This window comes from Felis catus, chromosome B3 (genome assembly GCF_018350175.1).
Source record: "Felis catus isolate Fca126 chromosome B3, F.catus_Fca126_mat1.0, whole genome shotgun sequence".
In the NCBI taxonomy this organism is placed as follows: domain Eukaryota; kingdom Metazoa; phylum Chordata; class Mammalia; order Carnivora; family Felidae; genus Felis; species Felis catus.
Window position 1 is genome coordinate 106,271,537 of NC_058373.1, and position 18,615 is coordinate 106,290,151.

The window sequence follows — 18,615 nt, forward strand, 5'->3', positions numbered from 1 at the left end:
TAGATAGAGAATGAAACATGGTTCCCAAAAGGAAGCAGAGACTGTTCCTTGGGATGGACAGATTTCCTTAAGTTTATGGTTCTAGTTCCATGGGTTTTGCCCTGAAATATCCTTGTATTTTTTTCAATAAGTTCTGTAAGTCCCCCTTGACTAAGAACCACAACTATCATAGCAAGGGTAGGTGAACCTACAGGAGGTTCCACTAATGCCTTCCCCTGGGGGCATATTTGTTTGTAGGGAATCAGGAACTAAAGTGGGGACAATTCATACAGGATTGTATCCTCCTCAATTTTTTTCTCTTGATCATGTGGAAGACTGGTTAATTTCCAAACGAAGAGGTGGTTTTATAAAGCTGACAATTGCAAATTTTAGTAAATTAAGAGAATATAGTTCTCAATCTAATATTAAAAAATTTTTTTAATGAAAAAATATAACATCTAGAAACGTTTTAGTAAAAATAAAGCATTGAACTTACATTTTATCCTCCAGGATCTTACAGGATTTCTTCATTTCTTCAATCTCTTGTTCCCAATGCCTTATTGATTCTTGTAGTTGTGCTATCTCTAAATTGTGATCACTAAGAACCTATTGATAATTCAATAAAATTATGGTATTCAATTGTCACCAAATGATTCATGGAAGTGTTCAATTCACTAAATATTCATGTATCATTTATTCAACTTTTACATTGGGGGTACCTTTAGCTAAGATAAAAAGTAATTAAAATTATTTATTCATAGAACAAACTTGGACGGAAATAATTCTGAAATCATCAGAAAAAAACCCTACAATTTTGGAGAGAGAGCAACCAAATATAGCAACAAGAATATGAAAACTATAAAAACAACTTTTAAGACATGAATTCATTTTGGCTACCTTTTAAAATAAGTCTAAACAAATCTGTATTTTCACAATCATTTTCAAAATATTCCAGGACATTAGAATGAGTATTATTTAAAAAAAAAAAAAAGTAAAAACAAATTACCTTAACTGACAAATATGCTCAGGTTAAGAGAAGTTTTCTTAATATTAATCAGTATTTTGGAAATGTAACAGCTGGGTGTTGTGGTAAAATATTAACATCATTTAAAAGAATGAAGTATGAATAGAGAAAACTCCAAGTGGCACATGTGTTAACAATGCAGTTTTGGGATAAAGAAAGGGGGTGGCAAACAAATTAGAGCCTTGGGTCTGCACTACAGCTGTGAGGGAGAAATGGAAGGGAGAGAAAGTTCATCAAATTCCACTGCTCCCTGGCATGGAGTCACCACAGGCAGATTAATGGCATCTAACCCTGCACATCAATGTGGAGTCAGAGAAACATCGGTGGGGAACACAGGTGCTCTCATTCCTACTGGACAGGTGCACGAAAGCTCCCCTCAACTCTTTCTTTCTCTGAAGCACCCATATGACTCAACTTCTGGGCAATAACTAGTTTCAGAGTTAACAAGGGTCTGAAGTCGAACATGAGCACAATGTCTAAAGGACTGTGACCGATCATGACGATTAGTGGCTGTGTGCTGAAGGCCCATTTAGGCCCCTCATCGGTCACCTCTCGCCTTCAGTACCCCCCCTGCCCTGGGCATGTAGGCCACTTCAAGAATCACACACCATTATTCTTTTCTGGCAACATCACCTCAGCTTGACCGGGCTGCAGAGTCATCTAAAATGAAGACACCCCTGAAAGATTAACCTGGAATTTCCTGTTGTCTCAGTCCACAGCCACACCCTGTTTTCTAATCGTGGATGGTGAGAGTAACAACCCCAATAACCACCTTTACCAAATACAAAGCACTCAGCTAAAAGTCTTATGGGCATGACCTCACTTGAGCTTCTAGCCCTTTGAAGTAGGCAGTATTATCACCCCATTTTATAGGTGCGGAAACTTCAGGTTGATAGAGTTAAAAATGTGAACCCCAGGTCTCTGTGACACTCAAGTTTGTGCTTTAAACACTATTCTCCTGCAGTAAAGTGGAGTTAGGGTGGGCATGTTGGCTTATGGGAGGTGGCGATGATGCTGGAGGTGAGTTTATCCTTGCCATCTTCTAGTCTTGCATAATTTGGTCTTAGACATCTTTGGAGCGCAGGTGAAGGAATATATACTGTGTCTTCCCAAGCTGGGTTGATGGAGTACCTGACTCATGACCTATGAGACCCAAACAAAGGCAGGAGCTTGGGCCTGCAGATAAAGTCTATCTGATATAACCCTTCTGTTCTCCTTTGAATCTAACCTCACTCATGCTTGCTTACTATACAGATATTTGAAAAACAGATGATTATTTATCTATCTACTGATTTATTTATTGCACCTGCATGCAAGAGTGGGGGAGAGGCAGAAGGGGGGAGAGAGACTCCTAAGAAGCCTCCACGCCCGGCACGCAGCCTAATGACCTGGACCCAATCCCATGACCCTGGGATCGTGACCTATGCCAAAATCAAGATTTGGAGGCTTAACTGACTGAGCTGTCCAGGCACCCCAATGATCTTAAAAACACATACTGGGGAGAAATTTTGATTCTACTAATATTCTGTAATTGGATATCATAACAGACACACTGTAACTAAGATGATCAGAATGATCAGAACCACTCTATAAAAAGCCTAAGGAAAGTAGCTGAGTATTCTGATGAGAAGTGTGATGTTTCTGGTAAGAAATGTGATGACTGTTGCCCCATATAGTTTTACATGTAATTCTCAATACAGATAGAAGAAATACACCAAAGACTCGTTAATTCAACTAATTGCAATAGAAGATTAGCAGGCATTTCTGTTTTAATTAACACAGAAGGGGTATTATCATTACCCTCTTCCATTAGAACCATCTGAATAAGCTTCAGTTTTCTTATCTTTAAAATAAGGATAATCCTCACAAAACATGAGGGCTGGTTTTCAATCAATGTTATCAATTTTAAAAAATAGAAGCACAGAGCTCTGAAGTATTTTCTACTTCATACGAATAGTCCCCTTTCCACATTAATGCTCCTGTAGCCAATATAAATCAAAAGCCTAAGCTGTTTTATTATCACACATTCAGAATTAAGGAATGTGCCCATGGCTATTCATTTTGTTATGTAAAATAAAACAATCTCATGGAGATGTTATATATGGTTCTGTATGCACCTGGTCAGTTCTGTGTGCATTTTAAAAACCCATTTTTACAGTATTCTGGTCCGTCGAATGCAATTTGTACCTAAGGTAACTCAAGCTTCCTTCTTCTGACCATATTCCCAAAGAAAAAACACAATCGCACTATACCATTTTAAATAAAGTGTCAGAAAACCTTAGCACGCCGAAAACATTCTCTCACAATGGCATGAAGATGGATTAAAATCAGCTCCTTTAAAAAAGCACCTGCTGCTGGTTATATTTAAGACAGTGTATATATATATATAAAGGTGCCCTGGACAGGCCTGGAGAGACATAGTTTATTCTTTCTTACCACTGTCCTGGTACTAACTGTTTCTCTCATTTTTGACACTTTAAGTTTTAATGTATCCAATTCTCTCTTCTTTTGATAAGTATCCTTTCTCTTCAATTCACAGAGTTTTTTATATTCCTCAATCTGTAGTGATATACAGAATAAGCCAGTCAAAAAGCTTATGAGAACAACAAAGTTCAGACAATCTTTTTATTTTGTCAACCTAATTCATACTCAATCTAAGTATACCACAGGCAGTCTATCAACAACAACAAAATGCACGCACACACACACACACCAAACCAAAAAAAAAAAAAGAAAGAAAAGAAAAGAAACCAACCCAGGGTTTGCTTGTTTTGCAACATCACAGGAAGAATACTGAACTACAAGTAACTGTAATCATAAATGTCGAAACAGTAAATTTATAAGAGTAATAAGACAATGATCATTAATAGCAAATTATAAAAGCAACAGCCATTGTAGCAATTTGCTAGTAAAACACCTTAGCAATGGTCACCAGATTTATAGTGAGCTAATGAGATCAGGAAAGTCAAAGAAAGAAAATGAAGAACTGCCTGGATACCTGAATTCACATTTTTTTAATGGGAAAGAAAACGGACTAAAAATAGAGTCAACAAAATCACTGGAGACTGGGCAGCACGCAGTCTTGGACAACATCTTACCATTTTACGAAGATGAAACATATTCTGATTACTTGTCAGACCCAATGAAGTAAGTCATCTTCTTATCAAAATCAAATATATCAACGCTGGGAAAGCAAGCTGGTGCAGCCACTCTGGCCAACAGTATGGAGGTTCCTCAAGAAACTAAAAATAGAACTACCCTACGACCCAGCAATTGCACTACTAGGTATTTATCCACGGGATACAGGTGTGCTGTTTCAAAGGGACACATGCACCCCCACGTTTATAGCAGCACTATCAACAGTAGCCAAAGTATGGAAAGAGCCCAAATGTCCATCGATGGATGAATGGATAAAGAAGATGTGTATATATATACACATACACACACACAATGGAGTATTACTCGGCAATCAAAAAGAATGAAATCTTGCCATTTGCAACTACGTGGATGGAACTGGAGGGTGTTATGCTAAATGAAATTAGAGAAAGACAAAAACCATATGACTTCACTCATATGAGGACTTTAAGGGACTAAACAGATGAACATAAGGGAAACAGATATAATATAAAAATAGGGAGGGGGACAAAACAGATATGGAGAACATAAATATGGAGACATAACATAAATATGGAGAACAAACTGAGGGCTACTGGAGGGGTTGTATGGGGGGGGGCGTGGGCTAAATGGGTAAGGGGCACTAAGGAATTTACTCCTGAAGTCATTGTTGCACTATATGCTAATTTGGATGTAAATTTTAAAAAATAAAAAATAAAATTAAAAAAATATATATATCAATGCATTTTTTTGGCAAAATGAATTATCAAGAACAAGGTAACTAACTGAGTCGTGAGGCCTGAGAAGGCATATTCAACTCTGTATTAAAGAGTTATGACAATGTATGTTTGGGTGGCTTTCTGTCAAAGCTATCAGCCATTGCACCCGAAGTGTCTTGTGAATGAACATGACCATTGTCAATTATCTCAGCACCAGGGCACAGGTGCATATGAATGGAACCTTGTGATTAATACATTTTGTTGAAAACTGGAATTCTGTGTTTATTCTTTGGCCTAGGCCTTCTCCCAAGGTCTTGCAATCTCAGAAACAGTATTGGCAAAAAATATTTTGTTTTGTGTAAAGGGAGAGCTTACGATTTGTAGACTCTGACAGCTTTAATAATTTTTCCTTTCTTGTAGGAAGTAAAGGAAGTTAACAGGTTGTTACCATAGCCTATCATGTGCCTTTAGTGAACAATGGTGGTTGACTCCATAATATCCACCCCACTTGGTCTATCCCACTGGCACACGGCACTCCCTTAGGACCCATTATTGTTCGAGGGGTGGGTGCTGTCATGACCTGGCCAGATCAGACACAGCAAGAAGACTTATGGTCTTTGGTTGGAGAAGATTTTCCTGTTTCTACTTGAATAAGGAAGCATACAACCCAGTTGTTATTGGTGGCCATCTTATGACCACAAACACAGCCAGCCTTAAGATGAGGGATGGAGGAGAGGAGGGATGAGCCACTAAATTAACTAGTCTTGGAGGCTGCCCTCTACCTTGGGAATTCCTACTGTGTGAGATAATAAATGTTCTATTTAAGACAGATTTGAGTTAGGGCTTCTGCTATTTGCATCTGAAAGTATCTTTTTTTAATGTCTATTTACTTATTTTGAGAGAGAGAGAGCGCACGCGGAAGAGGGGCAAGCAGAAAAAGAGAGGGAGAGAGAAATCTGAAGCAGGCTCCATGCTGTCAGCACAGAGCCAGATGTGAGGCTCGAACTCACAAACTCGGAGATCATGACCTGAGCTGAAATCAAGAGTCAATGCTTAACCAATGGAGCCACGCAGGTGCCCCTGCATCTGAACGTATCTTAACTGGTGCTTTTCCAGGGAGATAGACCAAATGTAGGCAAACTTCTAGTATTGGGCCCCAAATCTAGCAACCTGTTGTTGTAAAACTGCTCTCAGTCATTTAAGTACCGTTCCTTTCATGCTAAAATAGCAGAGTTGAGTAGTTGTGACAGAGAGGGCCCACAAAGCCCTAAATATTTCCTATCTGGCCCTTTTCAGAAAAAGTGTGTGGATCTCTGAGAAAGACTAGTCACATATGGAAGAACAATGTGTCATGCTTGCAAATTCCCTAACCGAAGCCCCCCTGGGTTTCCTTTCTTGTGTTTTAGCATTTATATTAAAGAACAGGAAGGGAGGCACCTGGGTAGCTCAGTCAATTGAGCATCTGACTTCAGCTCAGGTCATGATCTCACGGTTAGTGAGTTTGATCCCTGAGTTGGGCTCTGTGCTGAAGGCTCAGAGCCTGGAGCCTGCTTCGGATTCTGGGTCTCCCTCTCTCTCTGCCCCTCCCCCACTGTGTCTGTCTGTCTGTGTCTCTGTTTCCCTCTCAAAAATGAATAAACATTAAAAAAAAAAAAGAACAGGAAGGTGGAAACACTTCCCCTTAAGGCTGAAAAGGAAGTTAGAAACTCATTCATTCAATACATATTATAGAGTGCCTATCGTGCGTGTGGTGCTTGGATACAGCAGTGAATTAAAGCCACACTCCCTGCCCCATGGAGCCTTAAAAAGATCCAGGGAACTCAGCTTTTCCAAATTCTGCTTAGCAGCTATAGACTGCCAGAAAGACTCCTTGCCAGCTACTCCAAAAAGTGCCCATTCCAAAGATGACAAGGGCTAACCTGTCTATAGTTGAGAAAATCCATGGTGTTAGTGTAAAACTATTTCTGAAGATGTAGGTGTTTTGAAGGATAAAGAAGCTAAGACCTGATTGGAATTTATGAATAGTCCAAGTCTTTTTTTTTTTTTTTTTTTTTTTTACATTTATTCATTTTTTGAGAGACAGAGCACAAGCAGGAGAGGGGGCAGAGAGAGGAAGACACAGAATCCGAAGCAGGCTCCAGTCTCCAAGCTGTCAGCACAGAGCCCCACACGAGGCTCGAACTAACAAACCGCGAGATCATGACCCGAGCGGAAGTCGGACGCTTAACCGACTGAGCCCCCCGGGCGCCCCAATAGTCCAAGTCTTATCAGGGAATCGTCACTGTAAGAACCATATGTTGGCCACTGCCAGAATGTATTCCACTAGATTTTAACTAAGACTCAAGAAAGGCAATTTAACAAATCTTCCAGCCTTCCTTCCAGCAGGGCTGTGAGCCCTGGCCAATTTTCTGCATTAAGTTATGCCCGTTCCCATGATGCACAGGGAAGAGGCAGGAACTCAACAGCAATTCTCATCAGGAGCTAGGCGTCCACACCTGGGGGATAAGGAAGACTACTAGAACACTTCCTATAGAGATAGGCCTGCCTCTCCTGGGGTAACTGGAGCAGAACAGAGAGGAACGATCACAAGCCATTCTGATGGTGAATTTTAATTAACACAGTCTAGCAGACAACAAAATGCAATAGTTATTCTCACTCCACCCTCCCAATACTGCTAATCTCTTAAAATTCTCTTAAAAAATTTTTTTTAATATTTATTTTTTAAGAGAAAGACGGCGTGAGCAGGAGAGGCAGAGACAGGGAAATACAGAATCCAAAGCAGGCAACGCTCTGAACCGTCAGCCCAGAGCCTGACGCCGGGTTCAAACTCGCGAACCATGAGATCATGACCTAAGCTGAAGTCTGTGCTTAACCGACAGAGCCACCACCCAGGTGCCCTTCAAAATACTCTTTTCTGCTGGAGACCTGGGTTCTGCCTCGCCCCTCTGCAGGCTGCTGTGCTCAGATTCATTCAGTAGGAGCTGAAGCCTCCGTCAGGGCTGAACTCCCTCCCCAGTCCTGTCCATAGAGACATGGCCTCAGAACGGTCAGAGGCAACGAGATGCCATGGAGACAAACTCCTTGTCCCTATAGGGCCGCATATGAGCAAGGGGCCACCCCAGTGTTACAAATCCTGTCACTCATAATCTTTCCCATGAGCTGAGATGCTATGACACATCAGTGTCTTCCCCAAGGGGCTCCATTGTGCTTGGGTCTCTGCTCTAGTCCCATCCCAGTGTTCCCAGCAGATACCACACAGAACGCTTACTAGCCTTGAGAACACGTAGATGATTTCCCCTTTCCTGCCTGCGATTCTGTACAATTCTGTATTTTTTTAAAAAAGGAAATGGCGTCACTTACCTCTTGATTCAATTTTTGTTTTCTTGCCAAATATTTCGCTTTTTCTTTTTCCATTTGTTCCTGTATTTCTTTGAGACGTTGGTTTTGGAATTCTAACTCTTTTTTCTCCGAGTTTATTTTTGTGTACGTCTCATTGATGTAAACAGTGACAGCAGCTTTTTCTTCCATCGTGTGGTTGAGTGACAGCACCAACTTTTCGTGCCTCCTCACCAGCTCCTCTTGCTGTTCACTAGGAGGAAAGAACTATTCATGGCCCCAAACGTACGGCTTTGAGGAAAGGAATTTAAAGTCTGTTTGCTGAGATGACCACCACAGAGAGGGAAATTGTAAGGCAGGCTTATTTTAGAGGTGTATTTGTGACTACCTAAACTTGGTTGAGAGGAGGATAAAGGGAACCACAAGACAAATGTAAATCTTGCAACTGTTTACCGCTGCAGAAATGTCATGTGGTCCTACCTCACCCCCCACCCCCCACCCCTACATACCAGGAAATAACTATGGGTTATTTTCATTTCAAGTGTACAGAGATTCAAAAACAGTTTTGAACAGATGAATGGAACCTGACCAAATGGCTTGATATGTAGCATTGCCATAACTATCTTACCCCGAGACATCCAGTTAAGTCAAAGGAAGATAAACCTCTCACCATCCCCTCCAGCCACCTTCTTACGCCATTGTCTTGCACGGAGGACCCAGGAGAAAGCGAGCCTTCCTCTGACAGACAGGAGTCAGAGATGAGAGAGGAAAGTCTATCTTGAGTGTTCAGAAGAAGCTTGAAAACTAATTTGAATGCTCTTACCCTCTCCGAGCTGCAGCCAAATCTGGGTTCAAGAAGAGACATTAACCTCACATATCTCTTTCTGGCCACATCCATCTGAGAAAGACCTTAAGATTGTGAGAGGAGCCCCTGGGTGGCTCAGTCAGTTGAACATTCAAATCATGCTTTCAGCTCAGGTCATGATCTCAGTTTTGAGTTCAAGCCCCACGTCAGGCTCTACACTGATAGCAAGGAGCCTGTTTGAGATTCTCCCTCTCTTTCTGCCCCTCCCTGCTTGCACTCTCTCCGTCTCTCTCAAAATAAATAAATAAACTTAAAAAAAAAATGATTGTGAGAAACACCTACCCCAGAACTAAAAATACAGGACTTGAAGGAGGGACAATTGGCACCATTTCTATATTTTCCTTTTTTAAAACTCCTAAAATGTAAAGACCTTTTTCCTCTCTCTAGTCCCCAGGGCTGAAGACGTTAGTTCAGGGGGATTGTGTGCAAAGGCTCAGGAAAATGGAAACAGGTTGTTGGTAAGTTTATTTTCCAGAAGTCAATTCTACCATGGAAATGCAATAAAAAGCCTAGAGTAGAGAGGGTAAGATAATGGGTGCTTTGTGGGTCTAGCAGAGGATTCCTTCTAAGAATGAATCAACCTAAGGAGCAAAGCAAAACAAAACAAGTCAAATAAAAAAAAAAACACCTAGGTGTACTGAGATGGGTTGAGAAGACAGCACCCAAACTGAACACAGGACCTAAGGAAAAACCCACCCAAAGAGCTTTCAGTTTTTGAGGACTGTCCAGGAGAGGACTGCTTGTTAGAGAGTGTTGGCATCTTGATACGCATCAGTCTTTGAAAAGTGGATGCAACGAGATTGGACCTTGGGGACACTAGCTTATCAAGAAACCCACCTTATGCTTATGGTTTGCCTTTCTATAAAGATTTCTCTAGAACGGTGATTCTCACAGTGTGATCAGGACCAGCAGCCTAAGCATCACCTGGGAACTTGCTAGAAATGCAAGTTCTTATTCCCACCCCCTAGACCTACTAAATAAGAAACTTGGGAGCTTTCTAGTAATTTGTGTTTTAACAAGCACTCCCAAGTGATTCTGATGCACACCCAAGTTTGAGAATCACTGGTCTATGGAGGTGTGATGTGCTGGCCAACTGACTTGAGTATTCCAGCTTGGGTATTATCTTCCTTGTGATTTGTTTAGAAATTGGTAGTCTAATTCATACAGCAGACTGGCGATTGTGACTGGCATGCACCATACATAAATCTGCACTGTGAATCCCCAATAGGGGTTAAAGTTCTCATGTACTTTCTTTTTCATAGAACGTCCCCCAGAACAGGTGCTCTGAAGGCCTAATATGGGAGAGGCATCCTGGACCTTGAATTCTCCCCCTAATTCCTGATGCTTTGATACCAGGTGCACCAAGCAACTTTCTGATTATTGTAGCTTCCCAAGAAGATTTCTTTGTTTCATGAGGGCTCTTTGAACATTTCTTCCTCTAACAAACCGACATTCTGATATCTATGCATTCGTCTTGTAAATTTGCTCATAAGGCTGAGTTGTTCTTAAGGTTTTGTTGGTTTTTCTTTTAGAAGCTATCTCTTCCTCCGTGAGCTGCATAAATTCAAGCTTGTAATCCCCATTTTACAGATGGAGAAAATGAGGCGCACAGGGGTGAAGTTCTGACACACAGCTCAAGAATAAAGGAAAGAAACTAACAAGGGTCAGAATCTGAGCGACAGGCAGTTAAATATATGTGAGTTACATATCTCTCCTTTAATTACAGATAAAATTTAGACCCCTCTGCTGGGAACCAATCTCATCCTCAGACCTCCAGTAGTTTATGGCTGAATATCTTTAAGAAACTAACCTAGCCACAATGTACCAAGGTCGATACTATATATATGTATATAATATATGATATATAATATATAATATATAATATATAATATATAATATATAATATATAATATATAATATATAATATATAATATATATATTTATTTATATATAATATATATAATATATATTATATATATAATATATAATATATAATATATATAATATATATTATATATATAATATATTATATATATAATATATATTATATATATAATATATATATATATATATATATAATATATATATAATACCCAGAAAGACTTCTTTTCAGTGTTGGAGTTTGTAAACTTAATTTTACTAAAATGGAAACCATGGGGTGCCTGGGTGGCTCAGTCGGTTAAGTGTCTGGCTTCGGCTTGGGTAATGATCTCACGGTTCATGAGTGTGAGCTTGCGTCAGGCTCTGCTGACATCTTGGAGCCTGGAACCTGCTTCAGATTCTGTGTCTCTCCCTCTCTCTCTGCCCCTCCCCGCTTGCACTCGGTCTCTCTCTCTCTCAAAAATAAATAAACATCACAACAAAAATTTTGTATGCCTCTGTTTGAAGGGGGCTTGCAAGGACGTGTATGACTTACACACAGTAGCTGCTGCTGAGAAGCTGGGTGGCCTCTGAAACGTTACGGGTCTCCTAACTGCGGTGGTGAAAGAAGTTTTTGCTCTCCTCCCCAGCTCTGTGCAGTCATCACACACCCCTCAGCAGTCAGGGTCATCTGCTAGACGTGATACCCACCTCCTACTTACCCTGTACCAGTTCAGAAACAGAAGGCAAACCCCTTAGGATAATTTTCACACTCCAGTCACAGACCCCAACTCCCTCATGTACCAAATTAAAAAAAATACATACCCTAGAATTTCATTAATTGTTTTCAGATCAAGTATTTTCTTCTTCAGGAACTCTATTTCATTATTCATCCTTGTAACGTCCATTTGTAATTGATTTATCTCAAAAAGATTTAATCTGCGGGCATCTCTGACACATTCTTAAAAGTAAATGGAAATGTCACTAGATTATTTGAGAAACAGCACAGTTGTACATACTGACTTTTCCATTTTTTTAATGTTTGTTTATTTTTGAGAGAGACAGAGACAGGGAGTGAGTGGGGGAGGGGCAGAGAGAATCCACGGACCGTGAGATCATGACCTGAGCCGAAGTTGGACACTTGGCCAACTGAGCCACCCAGGCACTCCTGTAATGCTCTTTTAATTATGTTCCTGTATCAGACACCTCCTACCCCTTTGGGTCCTCTCAATCATACCTATCAATTATTTCCCTTATTTCATCCGCTGCTATTGATAGGGTAAAATAGGATAAAATAGGCAGAGAAGCAAAGGATTAGGACCTGGGGTCCCTGGATGGGGAAAGACACATCTTTTGGAACAATGCTGGGAGTTTCTAACTAGAGCAAACCCCCTTGGGCGTAAGGTCCCTCTTAAGAATGTAACAGATACTGGGGTGCCTGGGTGGTGCAGTCGGTTAAGCGTCCGACTTCAGCCAGGTCACGATCTCGCAGTCCGTGAGTTCGAGCCCCGTGTCAGGCTCTGGGCTGATGGCTCAGAGCCTGGAGCCTGTTTCTGATTCTGTGTCTCCCTCTCTCTCTGCCCCTCCCCCGTTCATGCTCTGTCTCTCTCTGTCCCAAAAATAAATAAACGTTGAAAAAAAAATTAAAAAAAAAAAAAAAGAATGTAACAGATACTACCTACTCCCCCTCAGGTTCCCCTCCGGAATTTGACAATCAAAATACTTAGCTAAACCATAAAACTTAGGTCATACGAGGGACAGTATGACCCATCTGACTCTTCACACAATGGAATCCAACCAGCCAGGAATGGGCAACCCAGCACCTTGAGTTGTCAAGCCAACAAAGAGGGGACCTGAGAAGGAACAAGGGGGAAGGGAAGGGGGGCTGACCAGAACCTTATAAAACAAGGACCCTTGCCTGTGGTCGCAAGCATTCACTTTCAAATGTCCCTTCTTTGTAAAGACAGTTTTCATACTATTCTTTTCTAATCTTATACTCTAATAAAACTTTTCCATGCTGTTCATTTTGCGTCCACCTCTTCTTTCCTTGAAGTGGTGAGACGACGAATCCTGGGTGTTGAGGTAAAAATTCCTGCAGCGCTATGGTGACCAGCTTTCTATGGGCTCTGAACAACTTCAGACTGGTGCAGTCTGGCAGAACCTCATTCCTGCTTATTCTATCCGCTTCTCACCTCCAGTCTAGGACCTTCTTGTCACCTCTCCCATGAGACTTTTTATGCACGCATACCCATGCTTGTGTAACTTGAAGTGTGGGAGGCCGGTGAACACTAGACTGATGACAGACAGGAGCTGGTGCCTGGACAGTCCAGAGAAGATGTAGCCGTGTATCTTGGGACATGTTCCTATACTTACTTAGTTGTGTTTAGCGGCAGTCAGCATGGTATTGCACCCCATATCAGCGTTCTCTTCTCCCTGCTTTTCTCTCCTTATCCTGCCCTCCTCCTCTTTGGATGGTGCTCCCAAATATCAGTGTAAAAGCCTCTGGCTCTGCTTTCTGGGGGGAACTGAATGTGTTAATTCATGTGTCATTCTTGTGTGATTGTGTGATCATTCATCAATAAATAACAAATCAGTGTAATCACATAACACTTCAGAAGCATGACAGATATAAATAAAAAAAATAAATAAAAATTTTAACACCGCTTGGAAGGTCCTGGACTAGCCATTTCCACCCAATAAATTCTCTAGAAACTAGCCGGTAGCTCCATCTGAGAGAGAGAGGTTATTTTTCTAAGGCTACTTATTACGTTTGCTCATTGTAGCAGGGCGTCCTGAACTTTTATGTCTCAAACAGGCATATATATCACCTGGGGATATTATTGAAATACAGGTTCTGAGAGAGTAAGTCTGGGATGGGCCTAGAGATTCTGGATTTTATAACAAGCTTTCAGATGCTGCTGATCCAAGAACCATACTTTGAGTAGCAAAGCTTTATAACCCAAGACCAATTAACTTTACTTGGTTAAGTATTCAGTGTCTATCAAGAATCTCTTTAGCTCATATGCTATTTACTTTCCTTCTAAATATTTTTCCTGATTATAAAAGTAACCCAACACATTCTTAATTCTCCCTTCAGCACAGACTCTTTTTTTTTTCTGTATATAGAGTTTGTCATATTTTTCCTGCCAAACTAGAGTCATACCATGCATATTGTTTTACAGCTGACTGTGTCACTCAGTGTCTAATTAGGAGACGGAAATCCTATAAATAAAACAGGGAAATTTTAGTATAGAGAATTACTGACTCTAACAGGAGGTTAGAGTAACGAGGGATCGAATGGTAAGAAAGAAGAGAGAACTCTAAAGGATTCAGGAACAGCAGACACGAGGAGCAGCCACTACCCCCAGGGGCCGAGAGAGTTCGTTCAAGGAAGCAGCAACTCCAGCCCTGGCAACCAGGCCTCACGGGAAAGTGCTGTGGCTCACTGGGCACAGAAGTTCTTGAAAGGCTGGGCTGGTAGAACTCATGGAAATCTACCTTCTGGAGGAATCGAGGGGACCTGTCCGCAGGGAGTTGCCATACTTTAGAGCTCACTGCCAAACCACCCAAAGAGCGCCAGGGAAGCTGTTCACAGGCTGGTGCCTCACTGGTAGCAATCTACCGTGAAGCTGCCCCAGGGGTACTGGAGGAAGCAGCCGGGCACCGTGGACAGCCACACGTGGCAGGAGCCCGGCATGGAGAGGCTGTGGGTGCTCCAAGAGCTGGCTGAGAGGAGCACCCTGGGACCAGAAAGAGCGCCGCTTTTTCTTCCAGTGTCCCTCCAGGGTTCTCTCCTGATGAAACGCTGGGGCAGCTGGTACAGGGGGGAAATTACAGGGCCCATCTCTCTCCATACCGAGCAGACAATGAAGGTAGATTTGGAGCTGCACGCAAGGCAGTAAATGGATAATGGAAACATCTACTTAAGAAGTGTTTTGTTGTTGTTGCTGCGGTTTGTTGTTTGTTTTGTTTTTAATGTTTATTTACTTTGGGAGGGAGGGAGAGAGAGAGAGAATCTGAAGCAGGTTCCAGGCTCTGAGCTGTCAGCACAGAGCCCGACGCGGGGCTTGAACCCAGGACTGCCAGATCATGACGTGAGCCAAAGTCAGACGCTTAACTGACTGAGCCACCCAGGTGCCCCCAGTTTGTTTGGAATTTAAACCACTGGGTTGGAGGAGGCGGAGGTTACACGGTAAGAAGCTTTGGAGCAGTGATGACACTTGGGAGTTGTTCTACACCGAGCAAGGGAGGCAGACTTTTGCATTCTCACACTGACTGATCACAGAGTGTGGGCTGCACGTGGGGAAAGAATGCTCCAGGACAGGGCAGGGGACGGTGTCAATTCCTGCAGAGGACCTGAGCTCTGAGGCTCACAAGCCTTAGTCAATATTCCTGGCAGCTGGGGAAATGAGGTTGGAGCCTTACTGTATACTACATACAAAATTTAACAAAAGGTGAATAAAAAACCTAAATATAAGAGCTAAACCTATAAAACTCTTAGAAGAAAACATACGAGGAAATCTTCATGACATTGGATTTAGCAATGATTTCTTGGATATGAACCAAAAGCATAGGCAGCCAAAGAAAATCCTAAGGGCACCTGGGTGGCTCAGTCGGTTAAGCGGCCGACTTTGGCTCAGGTCATGATCTTGTGGTTGGTGGCTTCGACCCTGCATCAGGCTCTGTGCTGACAGCTCAGGGCCTGGAGCCTGTTTCGGATTCTGTGTCTCCGTCTCTGCCCCTCCCCTGCTCGCGATCTGTCTCTCTCTCTCTTTCAAAAATAAATAAACATTAAAAAAAAGAAAAAAAAAACATTGACAAACTGGACTAAATCAAAATTTGAAAATTTGTGCATCAAAAGTCAGTATCAACACAGTGAAAAGGGGACACCTAGGTGGCTCAGTCAGTTAGTGGATGACTCTTGATCTTGGCTCAGGTCATGATTTTATTAATTGTGAGATCAAGCCCTGCACTGGGCTCTGTGCTGACAGCACGGAGCACGCACGGGATTCACTCTCTCCCTCTCTCTCTGCCCCCCATCCCCGCCCCAGCATGCATGCTCTCTCAAAAATTAAAAAAAAAAAAAATAGTATGAAAAGGAAAACCATGGAATAGGTCGAAATATTTTCAAACAATATACTTGATAAAGGATTGACATCCAGACTATACAAAGAATTCTCACAACTCAATAACAACTAAACGACCTAGTTAAAAGATGAGCAAAGTACCCGAATAGATATTTCTCCAAAGAAGATATCCCAATGACCAATAAGCACATGAAAAAATGCTCAACATCATGAATCATTAGGGAAATGCAAAACAAAACCACAATGATACAGCATTTCACATCCATTAGGATGACTATATTTAAAAAAAAAAAAAAGAACAGAAAAGAACAAATGTTAACAAGAATGTGAAGAAATTGGGATCCTTGTACATCTGGGGTGGGAATGTAAAATACTGCAGCCACTGTGGAAAACAGTATGGCAGCTTCTCAAAACTTAAAGTACTCCATTACCATACAATCCAGCAATTCCCTTCTGCATATATGCCCAAAAGCATCAGAAGTAGGGACTCTAATAGATATTTGCACCAAATAAATACATTTGCATCAACTAAACAATTACTTATTTATTTATTTTGAGAGAGACAGAGAGAGCGTGAGCAGGGGAGGGGCAGAGAAAGAGGGAGAATCTTAAGCAGGCTCCGCACTGTCAGCCCAGGGTCCATCAGGGGCTCAAACTCATGAAACTGTGAGATCATGACCTGGGCCAAAATCAAGAGTTGGAAGTTCAACTGACCGGGCCACACAGGGGCCGCAGCACCCTCATGTTTACAACAGCTTTGTTCACAATAGCTAAAAGGTAGAAACAACCCAAGGGGCCATCAGTGGATGAACAGGTAAAAAAACATGGTACACACACACAGTGGAATATTGTTCGACCTTAAAATGAAAGAAAATTCTGACACATGCTACAACGTGGATAAAACTCGAAAACATGCCAAGTGAAATTAGTCACTAAAGGAAAGTACTGTATGGTTCCACTTACATGAGGTACCTATATAGTCTCTAAACTTACAGGGACAGAAAGTAGGATGGTGGTTTAGGTGAGTCAAGTTGCCTAATTTAATTCGATAAATACCAATTTGGAACGGGCTAATCCAGATATCTTTAGTCTATTTAGAAACTAAAATATATAAGTTCAAGTTTTATATATATCATTTCCACTTACAATATGAGGGAAAATGATGATGGATCTGTGTTTGTGTAGTGTATTTTTTCTAGCTACATTTTGACGGAAAATAATGATTCAACTTGTCTTATTACAAGCAGTAGGCTCAATTTTCTTCTAAGATAAACTAAGTTTCTACAGTTGATAACCTTAAAGTACCTTCCAATTCTCTGCCAATGCTATTGGGAAGAGTTTCCAGTAGGAAATATAGTCTGCTGAGTTCCATGCTTTCAATTTCCAGGAGATCAATTGTGGCTTTTCTCATTTCTTCCTGAAAATTTAAATTACATATTTAAAAAGTTAAAGCATTAAAATAATAAAATTGATTTCCCAGGCAATGCCCCATTATAAACATTTTCAGAGATCAAACTTTGATTTTCATTCAATACCTTCTGCTTTTATTTTTATTTGGAATAGAAAAATATTCCATAATCAGTTTTTAAGGTGTCATTGTTAATTTATCTTTTAATCTTTGCAGATTTCCTTCTCAGAAATCATGTTTGTTTCTTGCATGCAGTTTCAATCAACTTAAAAGGAAAGACTCCAACAAAAAGGGTAATGCTGAGAAAAATCTCCTTCATTAAAAAATGGAAAATGCTTCTAAAAATATGCTTAGGTATAAAAGGAACAATTTTTTTCTTTCTTTTTTCTTTTTTTAATACATACCTACAAATCTAAACAAATAGTCTGGTGGAGATTCTTGACCTTTTTTTGGTGGGGCTTATTTTTAAAAAAAGAAAACCGGGGCACCTGGGTGGTTCAGTTGGTTGAGTGGCCAACTTCAGCTCAGGTCATGATCTCGGGGTCCGTGAGTTCGAGCCCCGCGTCGGGCTCTGTGCTGACCGCTCAGAGCCTGGAGCCTGTTTCAGATTCTGTGTCTCCCTCTCTCTGACCCTCCCCCGTTCATGCTCTGTCTCTTTCTGTCTCAAAAATAAATAAATGTTAAAAAAAAATTTTTGGGGGGGCGCCTGGGTGGCGCAGTCGGTTAAGCGTCCGACTTCAGCCAGGTCACGATCTCACGGTTCGTGAGTTCGGGCCCCGCGTCAGGCTCTGGGCTGATGGCTCAGAGCCTGGAGCCTGTTTCCGATTCTGTGTCTCCCTCTCTCTCTGCCCCTCCCCCGTTCATGCTCTGTCTCTCTCTGTCCCAAAAATAAATAAACGTTGAAAAAAAAAATTTTTTTTTAAAGAAAAAAAGAAAACCATCCAAAAATGTTAGTGGAAAAAAACAGATAAATCATCTCTTCAATAAATGGTTGTAATGGATATAGTTATTTTATGACCTGAGAAATCCATTATATTTTATGAGTAATAAAAAGCAGATAACATAATTATATATATAGTATGATGGCTTTTCTGTAAACAAATAAAATTCAAAACAAGTATCATCTATTCCCTGAAAGTGGGAAAGACATTCATCAGAGTTAATTATGATTATATTAATTTAGTTTATTATTTTATGATTATGCTGAGATCATGGTGGTTTTT

The 18,615-nt window shown here is 41.1% G+C and overlaps 1 protein-coding gene across 5 annotated transcripts in view; it reads right to left on the reverse strand.

Moving 5' to 3' along the window:
• The window catches only part of CCDC175 (coiled-coil domain containing 175), a 77,793-nt gene that overhangs the window by 54,736 nt on the left and 4,442 nt on the right, over positions 1 to 18,615 (reverse strand). For 4 of the 5 annotated variants that reach the window (XM_011283246.4, XM_045059985.1, XM_045059983.1 and 1 more), the window contains exons 3-7: positions 17,290 to 17,401; positions 11,723 to 11,858; positions 8,197 to 8,425; positions 3,440 to 3,562; positions 476 to 585 (exon numbers count right to left, since the gene is read on the reverse strand). In XM_011283246.4, the coding sequence (XP_011281548.2) occupies positions 476 to 585; positions 3,440 to 3,562; positions 8,197 to 8,425; positions 11,723 to 11,858; positions 17,290 to 17,401 (710 nt within the window). The remainder of the gene's footprint in view (positions 1 to 475; positions 586 to 3,439; positions 3,563 to 8,196; positions 8,426 to 11,722; positions 11,859 to 17,289; positions 17,402 to 18,615) is intronic. The other variant, XM_045059984.1, reaches the window with a different exon arrangement.